At 40.1% G+C, this 21,834-nt stretch overlaps 1 protein-coding gene across 2 annotated transcripts in view; it reads right to left on the reverse strand.

Moving 5' to 3' along the window:
* Positions 1-21,834, reverse strand: part of LOC146316166 (solute carrier family 66 member 2) — a 61,611-nt gene that overhangs the window by 11,330 nt on the left and 28,447 nt on the right. For both annotated transcript variants that reach the window (XM_084734188.1, XM_084734187.1), the window contains exon 4: positions 10,193-10,409. In XM_084734188.1, coding sequence (XP_084590314.1) covers positions 10,193-10,409 — 217 coding nt within the window. The remainder of the gene's footprint in view (positions 1-10,192; positions 10,410-21,834) is intronic.

Raw genomic sequence — 21,834 nt, forward strand, 5'->3', positions numbered from 1 at the left:
ATGTGCGCGCCCACACATGAGGATCTGTGTGTGTGTGTGTGTATGTATGAGGTGATTTAGCAGCAGGGCTGTAGCTCTCCCAGAGGGGGGCAGATAGAGAGACGAAAATCAAAGAGCCCAGTGAGAGAGAAGCCGAGCTGCTCTTAACCCACTAACTATGAATTATGCATGTTGATCGATTGCACACAGGCAAACAACGAAAAGTTCCCAACCTGCCAGAAAAAGATGGATTCTACTTCAGCAAATGAAGTGGAGGGAGGTGAGCAGACGAGGGAGTATCACACAGAGGTTGCCTGAGGATATTTTAGATGCTTTTTTGGAGAATGTAAACAAGCCGGAATAGATGAGATGGCCTGCTGCTGTATTTATTACATCTACAGTATAATCTTATGTAATCTGAAACAGCACTCTATTTGTCAAAGCTTTGTTTCTTAAATTAAAAACAGTTGTGAATGCTTGTCGAAAAACCAGTAGCATATTCAGCAAGGTGAGACAATCCTCTTAAAGGTATTTTAAAGCCAATAGCAAATGAATTCTACTCATTTTTAATACACTTTTTAATTCCTGACAGGAGCGTTTCAAGCGGAGCCCTTCTTCAGTGTTCAAAGGGTATGTAAATGCTGTAGTACAGATGATGGTTCAGATCAACACAGTGACAGAACACCCCCATGGTATGTTATAGATAAAATGTAATATATTTAATTTGTGTCTGTGTGTTTTTTTCGAAGTCTAAATAGTGCAGATGTCTTTGCATGCTGAAGAAGAACTCTAAACTTGTGCCACACATTTATTGCATGAAGTCAGTGTCCAGATAGCTTTCTATTGGCTGGAATTAGGAGCATCATGATTTGGATTCTAATTCAAAAATTGATTGAAATTAGATAAGTCATGAAAATGAAAATTAATGAATCAAAATCAAGAGCAATACTCTCTCTTTTTGTGCATGTTAGGTCATTGTCTAATGGAAGAAAAACAACACTTCAAAGATGAAATGACGTAACTTGCAAGCGGCCTGCAGCTGTACTTTTCACTGACGGAGCTGGAGATATATCCAATGCTTTGATTAACCCTTGCTCTAAACTTTTACTTTGGTTATCTGGCAGCTGGCTCAGTGTTTCTGCTGGTAACATTATTTGTGTTTATCTTTTTCAAGAAGAATGTGAAAATGTAAATGAGAGTTGTCAGGGAATAAATATCTAATCAAATCTTGATCAAACTAGATCAAGACTCAATCAGGCACAGCTGTGAGTGCTAAAAAATGTTTAACTGTTTAAATAGAAAACTGAATAGAATAGGGATCTTAAAATTGAAAGTCAAATCAGATCATGGATTTTGATAATCGAGACACCCCTAGCTGACATCTTTTCAGACTCAGTGCCAGTGCAGTCCAAGACAAGACAAGATTACAGTTCAAGACTACAGTATTGAACATAGAAGAATAGAACAGAGAAAATAGTGAATCGTTTTTATCTGTCTCTCATTCTGTATCTACATTAAATGCACATAGTGAGAGACAGTAGTGGCGTAAAGGTGACAGATTCATTCAAGCAAGTCTAGCATGAGAAAACTGTGAAAAGGTTTCAAAATAATGGATGGACTGGGATGGATGCATAATCTTGCAATGTTAGGAAGTTCTTTAAAAAAGACTACCATCACATGAAGATGGAGCTGGAAACATGAGTAACACTGCTAGCAGCAAACTAACCGTCTGATTAATTCTTGGAGAACATATCAATACTACAACAAAAGTTGTAGTTATATTTCCTGAGTTATACTTCCCCATCTTGTGTTTCTGGTGCCTGAAGGCCAAAACCAACCCTGACACAATACAAGAACGTAAAGCATAAAGTGAATCTCAGCGCTGCCCTCAGTTCAGGGGTTTTTGTGTGTTATTTCATTTGATCTCCCTCCCAAAGAGCCAGCATATCCAGCGACTGCATGGCTATTTAATTTTTATCTCTGAAAAGCCTGGACTGTGGGTTGTAGAGGTCCAGATATTTTATTAGGGTTTTCACGCAACAATAAGAGTCTGAAAATGCCGCTTTTCACTTTTTGCTCCTCTCCAAATCCCTACAATTTATAAACAAAAGAAAATGTGAGGTCTCACAACACACACTCCTGTCTTATTTTGCCCCAGGGCAGACAGACAGGACTCTATCTTAACAGTGAGAGCTAGTGCACTAACTTACACAATGGTTTTGATCATATTAACTACACCCTAGCAAACTCTATTATATGTGCTTTGCTTTCACACTATACTATGTAAGCACAAAATGCAGGAACACTCTCATACAAGCATACATACACATATCTCACACAGAAAGACACAAACACAATTGAAGGGCTGAGTCCTGATACATTAGTTGCTTTCTCACTGTGAGAAGAAAACATGCACTAATGTCAGTGATGGAAGAAGATGTGTTCACAGCAAAAAAATCCAGTGAACAAAAAATGTCCTCATATGTATATAGAGTAACACATCAAAAAGTCATGAGATACCACATATTGACACCATCTTTAATTTGTTCAAAATAAGGCCACAACTGTGGATCATTAGCTATTAAATTTCTGAGTGTAAAAAATTGACTAAATAGTAAAATTAGACACAAAAAGCCTATCACTGCTTAAGACTGCATGCTTTACTCGACGAACTGTTCAAAATCCGAGATAGTGAACTGAATAATGATGCAAAACAACAACAAATGCTCAGAGAGAAGGAGTGGATTCTGGCGAATGTTTGGCATTTTTGCTAAATACTGCAATTTATGAGATTAAACTATTACTTAAAAATAAAGGTGTGCAATATGACAATATTAAATCATAAAGGATTAGAATTAGAGGTTTTTTTCTCAGCCAAATCACGCTATTTGCTCGTCCCTTTCATGCCTTTCCGAAAAAAAAAGCAGATAAACCAATCATAGCAAACCACTGTACCATGGATTTCTTTCCCTCCCATTTTATTTCACAGGCGGGAAGCCATGGATGAAAACAAAAACACCACCGAGGAGTTGGTCCCCAAAGAAAGTGAACATCGGTAATATAGAATTGTTTTGGATTTTGCTCAGACACAGGGTGCAATTGATTTGCAAAGGTTGCGCAGAGAAGCATCTCATGTCGGATTGTAATACGACAAACCTTTTCAACCAGAGACGGGCCCCTAAACAGTATGAAAAACTACCACACAAACCATCTTGCCACCCCAGACTAAACCTCTAGGCCAGTGGTGCCCAACCCTGGTCCTCAGGGACCCATGTCCTGCATGTTTTAGATGTTTCCCTGCTCCAACACACCTGATTCAAATGATCAGCTCATCATCAAGCCTCTGCAGAAGCCTGGCAACAGCCTGATCATTTGAATCAGGTGTGTTGGAGCAGGGAAACATCTAAAACATGCAGGACAGGGGTCCCTGAGGACCAGGGTTGGGCTCCACTGCTCTAGGCTATAATCACCTACATATACATTTTTCGTGCCTTTGATCATCATCTGTGATTTGAAAATATAAAATATACACAAATAGGATTTGTATGTCCTGATCATTGTTTCAGAAATAATAGCAGACTTCATAGCATCCAACCACAGCAGCCCTCGACAACACTGTTAGACAAAGTGGTAATTAAAGATGCTGCACCAGTGTCTGGTTCACCAGGAATTTTGCAGAAAAAAAGGCCAATAATGTGAAAGACAATATGTGGTTTGAATTGGAGTGTTTAGGGCCTGTGTAGCCTGTACAAGCTAAGGTTACTGGTTCTTGTTCAGCATAATCACTAGTAGAAGAGCACAGCTGAACACTGTGCACATGTACCATATTTACAGCCACTGTCTTCACACTCACCTTCCAGATCTGCTACTTTTGAGACTCACAATTCTGGTTCACAGGTCACAGAGTGCCTGGAGGTCATCACAGAGTCTGCATGACGTCCTCCAGGGCCAGACCGTATAGCTGCTGGCCCTTTGTCTGAAATCGCCTAGACATAATAGCTGCCTCAAGAGAAATGTGAAATCATCAATAGGATGCTATTGAAGAGACATGGCAATAGGACCACCATTCACACTTCAAAGGGTGTTACCCAGAACTGAGAGCAAGAAACAAGCTGCTGGCTGTGAAAGTGTGAGTGAGACACCGAATGTGCAGCACACACACAATAATGGGACAGGTGTTTATTTATTCTTTTTGTTGGACTCAATTGAATGTAGGTAGTTTGACTACTCTTGTCACATCGATGAGAATAAAGAGCAGTAAACTGCATTGAAAAAGACAGAGAAAAAAAGGAGAGAAGAAGAACAGCAGATGAGCTGTCTTAGGAAAGGAAACTAACAAAGATATGTATCTATTGAGAAGGAAAGCGGTACTGTATTTGCCTGCATACAGACTGCCACCATCAGTGTCCCCTCCACTGTCACTGAGTGACATTGGCAAGGTTGGCTGCTTTGGTGCAGAGCTGGGAGAGCAGAACTGGAGACGAGGCAAAATAGATAAAGTTTAATGAGAGGGAAGAGAAAAACAGGCGGGCTCCCCAGGCAGCCGAGCAGACAGCGGCGAGCAATCACTCACACACACAAACACATTGTTGTTTATATAAACAAATCGCAACTTTACCTTTCAATTGTAGCTTCCACCTGAGTAATCAGCGCTTTCAAATGTCAGGCGGGTGACAGCATCACTCAACAACCAAACACTGTCAAATAAAAACCCGCTGTCTCCATAAAGTCAGTGTTTAATGTCTAGCTAGAAACAGCTATCCAGCTCACTGAACAGCATGTGATATTCTAAGTAGTGTAGTTACAGTATGTTTTTGAAACAATATGAGGTAATGGAAGTAAGCTGGAGGGCTAAAAATGCAAAATAGTAAATTCATTCAGTAACACACCAAAAAAGCTCTGACGTGTTTTATGTTGGTGGCTGTCATACTGCATTATCAGTGTTACAGGAACCCATCGGGGGGAGGGATCAGAGTTTACTCCACAGAATGACAGGAACTCACGCTGCACTGTAATGAACTGGCAACCTGTCCAGCTCACAAAGAAATGACTGGTTATGAGTATTATCAGTATTATTTATTCTTTTACACGCCAGGGCTGAACAATATCATACTGCCATTATTCTGACTGATATTGTGACTGCGATATGAGTCATGATTTTAAAGGTAATTCGTTTTTCATTTCATTATCACCAATAAAAATATGAAAATGATGATTTGTGCCGGGGTCTCTACCAAACAAGTATGTCCTCTTCCATCTGCAGAATATGACTTGTAGGTCTTGTAGACTTGGTGCAGGCAATATGGCCAAAAACTTCTATTACAGTATATGTCATTTTATATCACAGTAACAGTATTGAGAGAGTAATTATTCTATAAATCAAATTAGGAATTGTTTAAAATAACCATACCCAACTTTATCATATTTGACTATTTTAAGGCCTCCTGCTCTGTAACTTCAATTTGACTTTCCTTCTCCATGTTTTCTTGTCACTCTCTTCTTCTGTGGTGGTTGGCAAACCAGCTTAGAGGTGCATTACTACCAACATCTGTCATTTTCATGTCACATGAAATGACGATCTGACAGTTGTGATCCCGTCCTGTTCGTACTGTGCAGGTCTATTCAGACTTATCAGGCTTTATAATTATGATAATAATTCCTTATTCCTTATTAAGGAATAAGGAATTCTTGGAACTGTTACCCCGCGACCTGATTTCGGATAAGTGGTTGAAGATGGATAGATGGATGGATATTCCTTATTAATGAGAATAATTTTAGACACACACACAAGCGCACGCTGTTTAACATAAATGAAGATGTTTTTTGATTGTGGAGATGTGTATGCGTGTTTAATAAAAATACGAAGGTTGCTATCTTGTGCAGACAGACCCATTGCGCCACAAACTTTGCGCTTTGACCAGGTTTTAGCTGGTCTAAGGCACAAGTGATTTTGACTCTAGTGTGCCAGGCACAAGATAATAAATACCCTTGGCCACACCGTTGTTTTGCCTTCAATTTTAGACCTCCTGCCCATGGTTGCACAAACTAGGCACACATTCATTTGTTATCTTGCAAACATGGCAAAACTGGCAACTGCAATGGTATAAGATAGTACTGCCACCTGTGCCCATGGCGCATCTGCTTTGTGCCAGGTGTAAGACAGGGCCCAAGGAGACAAACAGCCACTCACACTCACATTCACACATTGGTAATTTAGAGTCACCAACTAACCAGCATGTCCTTGGACTGTGGGAGGAAGCAAGATCACCTAGGCAGGCACAGGGAGAACAGTGCAAACTCCTCACAGAAAGGCATGACCCCAGCTGCAAACTCCCCAGCCCCCCATCTGGCTGGCTGACCCAGCACCTTCTTGTGGTGAGGTGACGATGCTAACCACTGCACCAGCAGACTTCCAAAATCATATGCTAAATTAACAACAGGGAGGTATAAACAGGACAAAAAGGAGGTGCACTTGTACTATTATTGCGGCATTGCTTCCACATGGTTGCAATGTTTGAATTATTTCTTAATGAGGAGCTTCCAAAATACATGATGGACACAAGCTCAGACTGTTTCAGCCTCTCTTCACTTTATGCATTGGGGAAAATACTATGGTACTGACCCACATACTGTTTGTGTTACCATGGTTACCATGACTTTGCATAATCATATAGATTGTAATCTAGATTGCTCAGGAGATTGTTTCCTTGATTAGCACATGGATTAAGTAAAACTAATTGTATTTAAGATTTTGATTTCTTCCAAAAATCACAAACTGCATCCAACAGCTTAGGTGTGAAAGCCGCCAACAGCACCAGTTAAGAAATTCTTCACTTTCAGATATAACTTATCTACCCCATATATTTAATTTCCTATCACAACCTTCTGTTTTTCTACACCTCCTCCAGTCTTGCCTCTGTCTCTCTGCCTCTTTTATTGTATCTTTCCATCACTACTCTGCCCCTTCCTTGGTTTCCCAGGAGTTGTGGTATGAACATGAATGTGTGCACATGCATGCACAGGTGCAAAGTGTTGATAATGACCAAGAAGTGTAATTACACTGAGAGCGTCTAAATGTGCCTGTGTGTTTGTCTCTAACTCTGTAACTCTCTCCCTGGTTTTCCACAACATGTCTCTGTTTGAAGGCAATCATTTGGGCAGCCTGGAAAAGGTGAGCAGTCCTTGATGAAATGGATCCATTTGCTCATCATGACAACTCAGTAATAGGACTCAGGGGAATGTGACTGAACAACAACTGTTTCACATGGGATAACATGAGAGGAAGTGCGGACTATATGCTGCATCATCATATCTGGAAAACAGTTTGTTCAAGCTTAACTGAACAAATGGGAGAATCTTTAGGTGCATGTGATGAAGGTCAAAAGCTTTGAAACATGTTACACATGCAGAGACAGAAGTGCTGAATGGACGGTTTCAAGCCAGCAGGGTCATTTGTTCAATTAGCCTGCAGAAATCGATAGCAAGGTTAGAAAACATTCATGTTCAAATCACAGATTTTTCCAGCATCTTTGTTTTTGGTGTCTTTTTTTATATTATCATATTACTGAGTATGCAGTAATATTATCATATTACTGAGTATGCAGAGTATGCAGGGATATCTGAGTTTAGTAAACTGAAGTTCCTAACTCATTCATTAGTCATCTCAGAGACCTTATGTATTGTTATTGCATATTTAATCTTTAGCTTGATATTCACTCTCAGCTGAATGAGTGCTCACAGGAAGTGCAGGCCCAGATGTAAGCTATACCCTGAGGACACTTTATGTGAAATGGGGCATATTACCAAGAAAGAATGTCTTGCCATTCAAACAGTAAATCAACTATACTGCAGCATCTTTTAGTACACTTCTGCATTAGTAGAATTCATAACTACAGTCTATTCAGAGCTTATTTCTGGTGTTTATGGATGCACATGTGGCAAAATATTTAAGTATAAAAGCTACTGTGACAGTACAGAGTGACAACATGGAGGACACTTGAAGAGTAACTGGATATACAATAAAGGCTGCAGTGTGTGGAGAATATATACAGCAAGTGACACTTCTACTGCCTATCTGTGGTGAAAAGGATTGTCTCTCAAGGGAAAAACATGCTCAACACCTTCATGAATCAAGGTCCTTCTCACCTCCTCTTTTTCCCTAGAGCACAGTATTTCTGTGGTACTCTTACGCTTTGGGGAATGAACAAAAAATAAATATAATATCGAAACTAAGACAGAACAACAATGGTAAAGAAAAATAACTGGAAGGAAGGGGAAAGAGTAAGTAAATAATGTATCTCTGCAAAAGACAAACTGTAAACTGCAGCCATTACCGGTCCTCAATAGGGCCTTGTTAATATGACAGAAAAAAACCTACTCTGGGGTGTCAGCAGATAAAAACATTAAACCTAAAATGCGTGGTCATTGATTAGATGACAGAAAGATTTGTGTTTTCAGTATCAATACTGATAAATCACACAAGTAATTTATATTAGTCTGGCTGCGTGGTTAATAAAATAACTACTAAGTGAATCACCAAGAAATTTTACAGACATATATTTAACCTTCAAGATGAAAAATGATACATTTTGTGATCTCTTGACTTTTCATTTAGTGCCATCAACAAGTAAAAATGGTAATTTTTTTCTAAAGACATTCCCATCAGCTGCAGCTGTATTTTGTGTTTATTGATAATTAGCACAGTGGTTCTCAAACTTTTTTCGGCATGCCCCCCTTCAGAAGCCGAAAGAAGTTCACGTCCCCCACCCAACAATATTTTGGGTTTGGGGGGTGAATACAAGAAGTAAACAGGCATTAGAAAACTTTTTTAGCTTTTTTTAGCAGGCAAGAGTAAGTGCCAAAGTCTGAGGATTTGCTGCTATGCTTTGTCTTGTGTGATAGTAAACCTACAATTTTTAGGTTTCAGACAGTTGGTCAGACAAAACAAGTGATGGGTATTTTTCATAATTTTGTGACATTTCATCAACCAAATAATTGATAAAGTGAGTAAAAAGGCCACAGAATAATCAATAATGTAATGAATCAATGGTTGCAGCTGTGAAAACATATTTTTTGTACATTTTGCATGAAGGAATTTTGAGTCATGAATTGAAAAACAAAATCATTCTCACCTCCGGGGAGAGCTCCATCTGACGTTGCTGCGAACTCCTAATTTTAGGATCATCATCATTATATTCCCCTGGTGTGCATGTTAACGTCTGTCTGACTTCTATACTTCCTGAATATTTATTGAAAACAAATGGCTATGGTTGTGTCCTGGAAAGAAAAAGAAAATCTTTTCTATCTATTCTATATATTTTCTATTTCTTTTTTATCAGAGAAGACTGACCAGCAAAGCATGTGACTATACCGCATTTCAACACACACACACACACACACACACACACAGTATGCATGATTTTTGCACTGTTGACAGACAAGAGACATAATGAGGAAATAATGATCATAATTAGTGTGAGTTTCTGTGCCATTAGGGGCGTAATTGATCTTACAGTCCTCTACCTGAGAGGCTAATCAGTGTACACACTGACCTTTGCACACACTGACATACTCTTAACAAGAAAAACATTCATAAAGCAAGCTAAGCCCTTTGTTTACCCCCCTAATTCACCCTCTACTCCCTCTCTGCATTCAAGGTGACCTTGAATTTAACAAGTGACCTCAGGAATTACTTCAAAATGTAAAGTAATTGTGATAATATTAACATTTCTCGGAGGAAATATAAATGATTTTACAGTATTATAATCACCTTTTTAATAGATTTTTTTCTACTTGGTTTTCTGCCATTAGAGCAGTTTCAGAATGAGGCCTGAGCTGATGCAAAATTAATCTTTTGTTTAAGTTAAATGAGTGTGTCATTGTTCATCTTTGGTAATACATTTACCCTTGGTAATGAAAGAGATAGATATCGGTTATATAATTGCTTAAGGAACAGTCTTTGGGTTTATCCAAACCCTGACTCACTGTTTTTTCATGTAGCCTCTAATGATTATAAATTACCTTATTAGCATATTTTGTTCATGAGAATGTAAATTACTTGCACTCCCTGAACATTTAGGTCAATGAGAGCACTTTCCATGTGGTGTTAGTGAGCCCTCTAGAAGTCCTGTAGGAGTGTGCCACTGTATGCTGCTGTGAGTACAGTGAGTTATGAGCTTTCTGCAAAAAGCTCTGACCTCAATGTGTGCTGTACCTCATGCCTTTGGTAGAACGGTTTTGGAAGTTTTGCAGCAGCTGCGGGAGGCCCAGCATGGCCTCAAACATCACTGCCAGTGAACCCAGCGTCTCCACAAACACGGCGGAGTCCAGCAGCAGCAAGGTGACGACCGCACACAGCACGGTGAAGCCAAAGCAGAAGAGCAGGTAGTCCTCGAACGCGCTCCACTTCCAGAAGTAGCGAACGTCCAGGTCTGGAGAGAAAAAAGCGGATGCAGACAAACAATTTAAGTTATGCTCAATCCTTGTCATCAGTGTTGTTTACAGCGTGGAAAAACTAAATTGAATAGATGTGACAGGTGGAGGAGACAGGAAACCTGAAGCAAAGTGAAGATTGGGGGGGATGTGGGAGGATTTAATGGAGAGGAAGCTGACAGAAGAGCCTGAAGAGATGATCGAATGAAGAGACAGACAAAGAGTGAGGAAGTAAGTGTGTGTGTGTGTGTGGTGAGAAGGCGCTTACAGTATGTGAAGATGGAAACAGAGTGGGAAAAAGTGACAGGCAGAGATTGAAAAGGCGATATAACGGGAAAAAATACTGCAGAAGAAAGGAGCAAGCAGAGCTTTTCATTAAAGGATGCATAGGAATTCTGCAAAGACAGCACTCTTAAATCAATACCGCGCACATGCATAAGTGAATGGAACAAAGATAGATGAGATACTCAAAGCTTTTACATTTCTATTACTTTGGAATAACCCAGCCTTTGGCGAGGCCGGCTATACATTTAGAAAGTTTATTACCTTTGGTGTATAGCTATCTTTGCACTGACACAAATCTATTCATCATGTGTGGCTTTTACAATTCACTGATAAATACCAAGACCACTGCTGCTTGAAGCCATTATTTACTACTCGACTTGAATGGAAGAGGTGGGCTGCAGGAGGAGAGACTGTGTACAAAAGTCAGAGTGTGATTTAGAAATGGAATTTTTACCAACACTCATATAGTCACAGTGGTCCAGCAACCCAAAACAATGTCTCTCCATCAGAGTTCACAGCTTGGGGGCTGGTCCAGGAGCTGCCAAGTGAAGCTTGTAGCTTGTGAGGGGGAAACATTAGTCCAGCTACTTCCACATTCTCGTCACCGTCAGCCACCTCCTTGATGGACCATAATGTGAGATGATCGACAATCTCTCATTGCTTATGCATGACCATGGAGCTGTGGAAAACCAGCTGACATCAGCTAAAGGGGATTGATGGCTAAATAAGTGTGCATTAGTTAGCGTGGCAACTCAAGTGTGACGCTGCATACTACGAAGCACCTGAATTTAACATCTGCTGCTCTTACCTTTCACGCTGACTGAATAGGCTGCACCTATATCAGCGAAATATGTTTGTACTGTGCATTTGTATGTGTGTGTGTGCATGTTTGTGTCCTTGAATTTCTCTATAGAAAAGAGACAAATGTTGACAGCGAAGACTGATAAGAAAAATGTTATAAAATTGAGCAGTACTGTTGATCAGACACATACAATGTAAGTACAACATCTTCTGTTTAAGTTGCCTGTCCTCCGTCTTGCTCTTTCTCTCCATATTTCATGTCCTGTATACACCGCCATCTATTGAATAAAGGCAAAATAAAAAAAAAAAATAGAATATGAAAAAGCCCAAGGTGACTCTGCAAATCCCTTTTTTGTACAAACCTCATTAGAAAACAAGAGATGTTCAATATAAAATGACAAAATTGAGAAAAGCAACCAATCCTTATATCGAAAAAGTGAAACCAGCAAATGTTTTTGAAATGATTAGTGATAAATTGTTGCTAATTAATATTTTCTCCATTGCACAATCAATTAAATGAGTAATTGTTCCAGCATCAACTTGGTCAGGACTTGCATTTGAATTAGGATCAGAATGTGTATTGTACACCAGTCCTCAAACAATTAAACAGTCACACGCTCTGCTTTATTATAGTGGGAAGGAGTGTCTCTGGTCTGTGTTGATTACAGGCGTGGGATCAGGTGTACAGGTGTTGGGTGGCAACTGCAAATCATCTTAATTAACTCTGCTTTAAATGCTGGGATTCAACTCCGCCACATTGCCAGATTGTAGACTCAGCCTTTAATATATATGTTTTTTTTTTCAAATCTCTTTGTCTGTTTGTTTGCGCCCTGTTTCTAATGCCTGTTTGTCCTCTGCCTGCAGCTGGACCTGGTCTGACTCTTGCTTCTGTCCAACTCCTGAGCCAAACTGGAACCCTACTCTAGATCACTGCTCTCTTTCCCGGATCTCTGGACTCATTCCTTCCAGCTTCCCCTTACTCTGCTCCAATTACCCGGCTCAGCCCTGCTTTCTCCTGGCCAAGACACTCTCCTGCTCATTCAATCATTCATTCATTAAGTACTGTCTTAGTAAATTCTTCATTGAACCAGCTGCCTTTCTAAATCTTGTGTTCTGCCCTTGGGTTCTCAAAACTACCCCCTTACAATAAACAACTGATAAATTAGATATTTGAAAATCGGTGACTACTTTGATAACCAACAACAAAATGCCAAGTCTTTGTTGTTTACAGACTCTTAAATGTTTGGATTTGCTTGCCTTTCTTAATGTTGTATTGTAGTAGAGGTAACTCAGTAGAGTGCAGATGTCCTTAACGTAATTACATACTGTTTCTCAGTAACTAAAACAGATTATAAATACATTTATTTTGTAATTTAATTACATGTAACTATTTACTACCCAACACTATAAGTAGGTAAGCCTTGTTTTAGCCGAGCAGTTGTTGATGACTTGCTGTCCCTACCGGCCAGTTAAGAGGAGTGAAGAGTCAGCAGTTATATAAGTTTTTGTGCCTTATCACCAATCCCGTTCGTGACATTCATGGACAGGATATCAAGGCATAGTCATGGGAGTGAGGGTGTGCATTTTGGTGGCTTGAGGACTGCGAAGCTGCTTTTTGCAGATGATGTGGTTCTGATGGCACCATCGGTCTGTGACCTCCAGCGCTCGCTGGAACGGTCTGCATCCGAGCGTGAAGCGGCTGGGATGAGGATCATCACATTTAAGTCTGAGGGCATGGCTCTCAACAGGAAGAGCAGCTGAGAACCATGAGAGCTTAGCCAGAAGGCGAAGCTCTCGATCTACCGGTCAATCTTCATTCCTATTCTCACCTATTGTCATGAAGCGTGGGTCATGACTGAAAGAACAACATCATGGATACAAGCAGCCGAAATGGGTTTTCTCAGGAGAGTGGATGGCATCTTCCTTAGGGATAGGGTGAGAAGCTCAGTCATCCGTGAGGAACTCAGAGTAGAGCCACTGGTCCTTCGCGTAGAAAGAAGCCAGATGAGGTGGTTCCGGCATCTTGTAAGGATGCCACTTGGTTGCCTCTGTAGGGAGGTGTTGCCTAGGGTCTAGGCTGTTGTCTAGGGTCCCCTGCTGGAACTGTTACCTCCACAACCTGATTTCAGATAACTGGTTGAAGATGGATGAATGGATGGACAGGTTTTACAAAAACTGTGAATCACCACAACCACGAGAGGTTCTTGAGCCATCTAGCAGTATGCGAAATAGCTGCAGACAAGCTCCAGCCCTGTTGGTCAAACACACACACACACGCATGACCAATTGACCAATCGCATGATCTCCACCCGAGGTAATAATAATAATAATAAATACATTTAGCTTTTTTGACTGTTTAGAAACAGAAATGAGTAAGAATATATCTCTTTCAGCCCTAGGTAGTTTTATGACATTTATGAACTAATTAGCCTCATGACTGAAAGAAAAAGGATCGATAATTTAACCTATAACAAAAATGTTAACAAAACTGTCAAGTGCACCTGATTAAGTATTAGAAATTAGGAGTTGCTGCTGTCAGTGCCCAAGTTACATACTAAGGTTGTCAAAAGTATTAATCCTTCAATGCTTTTTCAGTGTTAAAATCAATAAAATACTAAGATTTAATAGTGTTGAAAGTAGAAAAAGAAAAAAGGTGCTTATTCAACACCTCAGCTCAGTTCAGTCGTTACTGTCCAGCATGAAATTTGCATTAATGCAGCACCAGTCAGTGTTCAGTGACTTTTCTGTTCCAGTACTGTGTGCAGGTTGTTAATATTAAAAAGCTTTTAAAACAAGTCAAGGTTTTCATCATGTAAGATGAAAATTTGTAATTATGTTCAGGAGACTCAAACTACAATGGCCTGCCAATGAGAAATGAAGGATACTGGAAACTGCCTACTCTTTCATCCAACACCTCACACTCACTGAAAGAGGAACATTTTCAGTTTTAAGGGCCTCTCTGTCTGAACAGCGCCTCATTCAACTGTATCATCTCACATACTGCACATATATGGTTCACACAAAATATCAGTGAGCACACTCACACATACACACACACACACACACAACTGTTTCCCATTCCACTCCAGTGAGCCGCATCTGCTGTTGCGTCCTGGGACAGACAGAGTGAGACATCTTGCAGCGTGGTGTGTTTGTGGCAAACAGCGAACGTGATTAATGGCTTTATCACCCGGAGAAACAAAAGACACGCTGCCCACAGCTGACGTGAGACATGCGAGGTGGGCGAGGAGAGCAAAACAACATAACACACACACACACACACACACACGCATCTCAGCTCTCTCACACACATGCTTCTTGACAAACATCAGCTCTTGGGGTATGACTTATGTCTGTTCTCACAAACAATGACACTGACAGAAGCCAAAGAGCTGGAGACAGAGAGTCTGACACACTTATTCACATGTCCCTCTTTGCTCCTGATGTCCCTTTACTTTAACACATCATCAAACCTGCAGTCACGGCGGCTGGCAGAGCGAGACTGGAGAGTCAGGATGGGCTTAGAGGCCGCCCTTTATCAGCTACATAAAAGCCCTTTCATTTCCAATTGAATGAGACCAAGGTGGTGAAGTATAAACATGCTGACAGCAGCAACAATGAGAGTGGTGGTATTTCAAAACTACTGTCAACTTTTCACTGTATAAAGCCTCCTGCTGAGCCACTCACATTCTCATCTCTCCGTTTTTAATTCAGCTTCCCTCTCTGCTGCTTATCTGTGACACACACACTCACACACATACAAACACAGAGACACCAAAACACTCTTCTCTTGTACTCTTACCAGGCAATCCAATCTATTTCCATGCATAAAGCAACACGCACTCACTTCCCCTTCTCTTAGCCCCACTCCCTTTCTCTTTCTCTCCATCCCATTTCATCTCTCACTTGTATGTTTACCTGCATAATCAAATTGCCCGGAAGAGGATAATGGAGAGAGAAAGCTATGCATCATTCATGGAGTTATCTCTTTTATTTGTCTTCCGCTCATATCGTGCATCATCCCTGGCTTCCTTTTCCTGACCAGCTCACGTCTTTCCTCTCACGGTTTAAAGATTTTCCACCCACCTCGCTGACTAAAACTTCACGCACACCTCCTTTGTGGCTGCTGTCCTGTCACCCGAAGACAGGACAGGTGGCTTGGCCTTTTCCAAGCAGCATCCTCCCGTCTGGTGTGTGTCGAGGCCAGAGGCGCACTTCAAACACCCCTGAGGCTCTGGAGTGCCAGGAGGAGGCGAGACGCTCTTTCTTCACACAGACTCTTTGTTTACACAAAGCCCGTTCAAGATCAAACAATTCAATTACTAAAACGGGCAAGGAAGCAGCCCAGAGGAGGTCAATACCTGCGTATGAAGTTATTCTGGGAAGACGTGAAGTTGCTCAGGCTCAGATAAGTCAGTCAATTTATGTAAGTGTGTGTCTGTTCGGGTGTGAGTCTGGAGTTGTGACAGCCTTAGCGAGACTTTGTTTTCGTGCTGTTTGACCTTATAGGGAAATTTGGCACTTTTCTTGTGGATGTTCAGTCATTGTTGAAAGTAAATGTAGTCAGTTGAAGCAATAAATTCCTCAGTGCTGCTATATTGACCAAGAAAACTGAATTCACCTGCCGCATTTGTTCTTCCTGTATCCAGTGATGTCACTGCGTGTCAGCTGGAGAAGATCAGATATTATACTGCTGTGTTCCAGGTTGTAAATCATATAAATGTAGAGAATCTGACAAAAACCTAGCTAGTATTACACAACAGCTAATGTTAGCATTTCCTCCTGACAAACATTATTGCGTTCTAGTGTTATATGATATGAAAGAAAATTGGTGTAAATTTCTTTAATTGGTATTTCAGAATCATATCATAACACTTCCAAACATGTTAGCAAGGAAATGGCTGGATGCTAACATTAGCTGTCATGTGACAGTAGCAAATGGGTTATCACATGATGTTTTTACCTTGAAAAATGTCCCAATGTTCCTCCAGATTTTCACTATCCATTGTTTTTTCAGTTGCTGATCAATCAGGAAGTTCTAACCTGAAACCTGAAACACAGCAGAATGAAAGTTGACCTTGCCACCCTGAGTGTGACATCAGAGGAATATGTGCACCATGTGACTATTGTGAACGGGCAAGGGAGTCACAATCTTGCCTGCACCGCTTCCTGGTACATGTAGAACGTTCCCTTTAACTGACACAGAGGAGGGAGAGGATAATTAGAGACTGGACAGAGCGAAGGAGGGTGAAGGAGTCCAACAGAGATTGAGAGCAGCCTTGGGGCAGTCAAGGAGAAATATGGAGGCTTCTTACATAGTTTCCCATCAGGCCGAGCAGAGAAAGCACAGTGCAGAGCTAAGAGACTGACAAAGAGACAAGGATGGACACTGACAGCTAGAGAGCTTCGAGATGTGCTGAGTCAGCGCTGTCAGTCTGCGAGCAGAACGACTCAGCTCTGCTCTGTGTATTTTAAGATGTGTGAAAGTTGGTGTTTGACATGTAGGATGTCTGTTGGGTGCTCAGCTCACTGGTCTAATGTGCAGATAGGTGTGGCTTCTCTCAGGACATGCTGGATGTAATGGACTTTTCAGATTATTATAATGGGTAAAAAACAACCTATTTTTAGAGTTGCCCCCTAATATTCAACTAAACTGTTAGCTGCTAAGAAGAGTCTTAGTAGATTAAGGTTAATTTCTTTGTGAAATGTAAAAAACAAACAAATACACACAAAAAACCCCTCATCAAACTCCATATGGGAGCAGCACCTCACTGTTAGCTCAGGGGGATTGTTGCAACAGAGGCCTTTTCTCTTGTAACACTATCATAACCAGCTCACTCCTGCTAACAGTGCTGCAGCTGCCATTAGCCAGCTAGCTCAGTTACTGGACCTATTACGATGGGACACAGCCTCTGAGATGGACGGAGGCCAGGTTAATGACCCAGAATGATCACTGAGGCGATTTAACATTACAGCAGCTCCGATATTGAAGACACAGCAGGCTCAGGCAGAAACAGGAGGCATGAAGTGGTTGAGGAACAAATTTGTACCTTATCGAGTTAATTAGTAAGTATACATCATCCATCATGTTAGAAGTTAGAAGTGATTCATTCCTGTTTTTTTTTTAAACAACATTAAGACATTACATTTGCTTTTGCATGTAACAAGTGGCTCTTATTGTCCCCAAACACATATATTTGAGATATTAAATTAATATCATGAGCTACATGATCAATAGTTATTAATATCTATAGATATGAAACTTCACTATTGTGATAGCTATATCGCCCAGTCCTAATCAATAATGAAAACAATTGTTAGTTGCAGTCCAATATTTGACACTATGCACAAGCATCACCGCTTTCCAACCGAGCAGCACATCTGTTGCTGGGTGAATATCCTATGTTGTAACAACATGACCACCACTAAGCAGATTTTTCTTTGACAAAGAAAACAAATGAAAAAGATTATATCACCAGTTTTAGATGACAGGCAGATTGTTTCTACAACCAGCTGGACTAAAATTGATCAGAAATAAATAAGGGACAACCCATAAGCAGAACTCATAATGGCATTGATGTCAATAAAATCTTATCAATCCCCATCCTGAATCCAGAAAATGGTCGAGGGCAATTTCACAGTATCCATGAGCTAAACCTGCAGGCTGCATGTGCTTCCTCGGCTCATGACCACGGCTCCACAGAACATCCACAGCACAGACACACCAGAAAAATCCTCTAATACCCTCTGGACCAGCTTTAATATGGACAGCACAGGCACTCTGCAGTCATATGGACATAGAGAAAGTCAGCGAACCGTTCTGAACTCTGACTTCTTCATCAGACTGAAAACCAACACCGGGCTCATTTCTGCACCAGAAACATAAGTCGGTTCATCCGCAGAACAGGACTGAGTGAAGACAGATTGGGAAGGGTCCACTGCTCTCTGTGTCTCCCTCTTTCTCTGTCAGCTCTCTGAATAATACAGAAGCTTCTAAAATAATGTCCACTCATTAAGTTACTGTGGGAATGTAACACACGGAAGCACACACAAGAACAAATTGCCTTCCCAGTGGATTTCCTCTCTTGAACTAGTTCATATTTAACTTGGAAGCAGAGGAACTTCATTAAACAGCTGCCTTCTCTGGTAAAACATTTGGTTAATTTATTAGCCTAACACAATATGAGTAATGCTGACTAAGCATTTCAACTACTTTTCCTTTCAATTTGTAATAAACTTTGCAAGGACATCTGATCTCAAAATCAGCAGCAACGCTCTGTTTTAGTAATTATTTATGAAATGAAGCAGGACACAGAGCAATTCACACACTGACCAGTCAGCACAAAAACTTAATTAAAGTAAAGCAATAAAAGGGAAATTAAAAAGAAACAATAATCACAAGAACCATCTAGTTATTATTCTAGAAATACTCCTGAATTTTTGCATCGATCACCCCTCCACATCATTCTCCCTCTCTCCTGTTAAACTGTTTACATGCTTCCCAGTGGAGAGGATGTTTTAGAGGGTTTGTTGCACAATGTCAGACTGGACCAACGTCGGCACTATGTGTCAAGAACGGACAGCTCAGGTCCAGCCATGCGTTAGAGGAGCTATTTGTGGTAACAAGGATTGCTATTTCTGTCCAGATTCACACCTGCCTGGCTGTTAACTTGCAAGTCATGTTCTTAAGTGCTTCTAGTTGAGTCAAAAGCTATTATATGTAAATCCAAATATTCAATCCCACAAAAAATTAACATCTGACCCCACAAGAATAGGTTCATAAATTGGTCTCTTTGGCTGCCCAAAAAAAAAAGCACAGAGTAAACCTGTTCTCATTAGGGAAGTTGAGGCACAGAAAGACTCAGGTCTTGTAAGGAAATGTAAAAAACACAACATAACTGAAAATGTGCAGTGATAAACAGCAAAAGTAAAAAAGACTGCAGTTAAGGTCATTTTCAATTGAGAAAGCAGGATTAAGCCAATACTTTGCGTCACTATATATTTCGGGCTGATTCTTTTTGTGCATTCTGCTAAGAAATAAAAATTTCTGATCTCATCTTGACAACGCACACACACTGTTGTGCAAAAATGCCTGTATACACACAGAAAACAACACACACACACACACACACACACACATAGGGGAATCACAATGTCCAGTGCAATTACTGTAACTCCAGTAGCTTCTGTGTGTGTTTGCCACAGGGGAATGAGGCATATTGTAATAGGCCGTACACTACATTATGTATTTGAGTTTTGATTTGTTTCTGTTGCATAATCTTTTCAGCTTACATGTTTAATCCAGTTTTGGATTTGTTGCCTCACTGCCCAGTTTGCCGAAAGGACATCCTCTATTTTTATCTTTTATGTGCAGTAAATTAACAACAAAATAAATGAAGTTGTGAAAGAGAGCCACATTGTTTATTTAGTCTCAAACAGCACTGCAGTGGTCTCTCTAAGCTCTGTTTGGTCACACCCTCTAATACAAAACATCCTATCTGCAACATCTAATGCATATCTATTCACAGGGACGTGAATTAGGGACGTCATTTGCATAATATTTTGTGTATTGCAAAAAGCCATTCATGCAGAGACATCCAAGTAATACATTCACAAGTCAGTAGTTTTACAGTCACTTGCCTGAATACATAATGGTGAGCGATTGTGTGCCTTTGAATAGAGATTTTCTACAGCAACAACAAAGAGTGTGCTGTGAGATTAAGAGGTAAGATGAATGTGCTATTAGGACCGATAGCTTAGCACAATTAAGAGGTCAGGAGCAGCTCCTCACAGAGAGAGAGAAAACGAAATCAAACAAAATCATAAAAATAACATTAACATGATCAATTTTAGCATTTATATCACAAAACCTCCATTTCCAAATTACAGCCTCTCGTGGCTCCTCAGCCAATCACATACCCCCTACCTCTAAGATGGCTCCGCAACTGCTATCAAATTTAGCTGATCAGGTCCACTTGCCTAGAATATAAAAAGAATAATGCCATGAATCAGCGGCTGTAAGTAAATACAACAGACAGGCACAAAAAGGATTAGAAACCTGTGCTCTCAGTTTGGTCATTAGACGCTTCTTAACTAACTAGCCTGGATGTTTTAACAAAGTTCACAGCAGGGGTCCTACAGAATAGTTTTATTATGTGTATCATTGTAGACAAATCATTCATCTGTGCCATCTTAAATAAACATAATTTAAGGTACTCAGAGAAGGAAATACTCAGGCTATCCCTTCATGAGAGCAGTCTTGTTGTTACTGAAGTCAAACTGTCTCTAGCTCAGACAAGCTTACTGGGGATTAGTCCAATATCATTGCATCTATTTTGTAAACAGCCCATCTGAGCAAATCAAGGACTGTGCCACTTCTACTCTACTGGTTATATTTGAGACTTTGTTGATGAGGACAAAAATACGATATCTCCTGCGACATATTCTTTTTGGGGGAGTAGTCGATGATGACTAAAATACAACTGTTGTGGCTGAATTAGCGTAGGGTTTGAATGGTGCCAACTTTAGCGTACTGAGTATATTTGCGTCTTAACTATGAGATTAACTTTCATAATGACTTTGACATAAAATTTTGTAAATTTTATAAAGTGTGAATATCCTACTTTTGTTTTGTCTGTAAAAGCATTTGTTAACTCTGTTTTTTAAATAATTTTACAATTGATTGTCTCATTTACATTATTGTAGATATATAGTGTGTTTATTGTATAGCTACTATATGTATATGATATGATTATGATTATATATTAAGTAATCTGTCTATTTATTACCTCTTGTTTTCTGCATGTTTTGACAGCTGATCAAAAAACAATGAAGAAAGAGAGAAAGATGAAATGACATGTAACCAACCAAAAACAACCCTATGAAAGGGAGAGAGAACGAAATATCCTCTATTCAGAAAATAATTTTCTGTCAAGAACACTCTGAGTTTCTGCCACAGTGGCACATTTGAAAGACGGCTGCTTTGACCTTGCATGTGAACCACAGCTGTGATTTCCACGACTGATTGCTTCCTCGCTGAGAGTATGTGTGTATTCTTCCCAGCCTCTTGACCCTGATGTGGTTTAACTAATGAGCACTATTGGCATTAACAACACACAACAATAATTCTGTGACCACTTGACCTCTGTTATGTACTAATGCATTCAACATTCATACTCCTTACATACATAATAAAATAACAACCGCGATTCTAAACAGCTTGATATCTAAGTCAGAATATACACTTTTTCAACCAATACATTATACACATGACAGGAGCCACTTCTGTCTGACAGTCCTGTTAATGAATAGAGACAAACAAAAAAGGTCTATTAAAGC

The sequence above is a fragment of the Lutjanus erythropterus genome, chromosome 13 (assembly GCF_056507025.1).
Source record: "Lutjanus erythropterus isolate fLutEry1 chromosome 13, fLutEry1.hap2, whole genome shotgun sequence".
In the NCBI taxonomy this organism is placed as follows: domain Eukaryota; kingdom Metazoa; phylum Chordata; class Actinopteri; order Lutjaniformes; family Lutjanidae; genus Lutjanus; species Lutjanus erythropterus.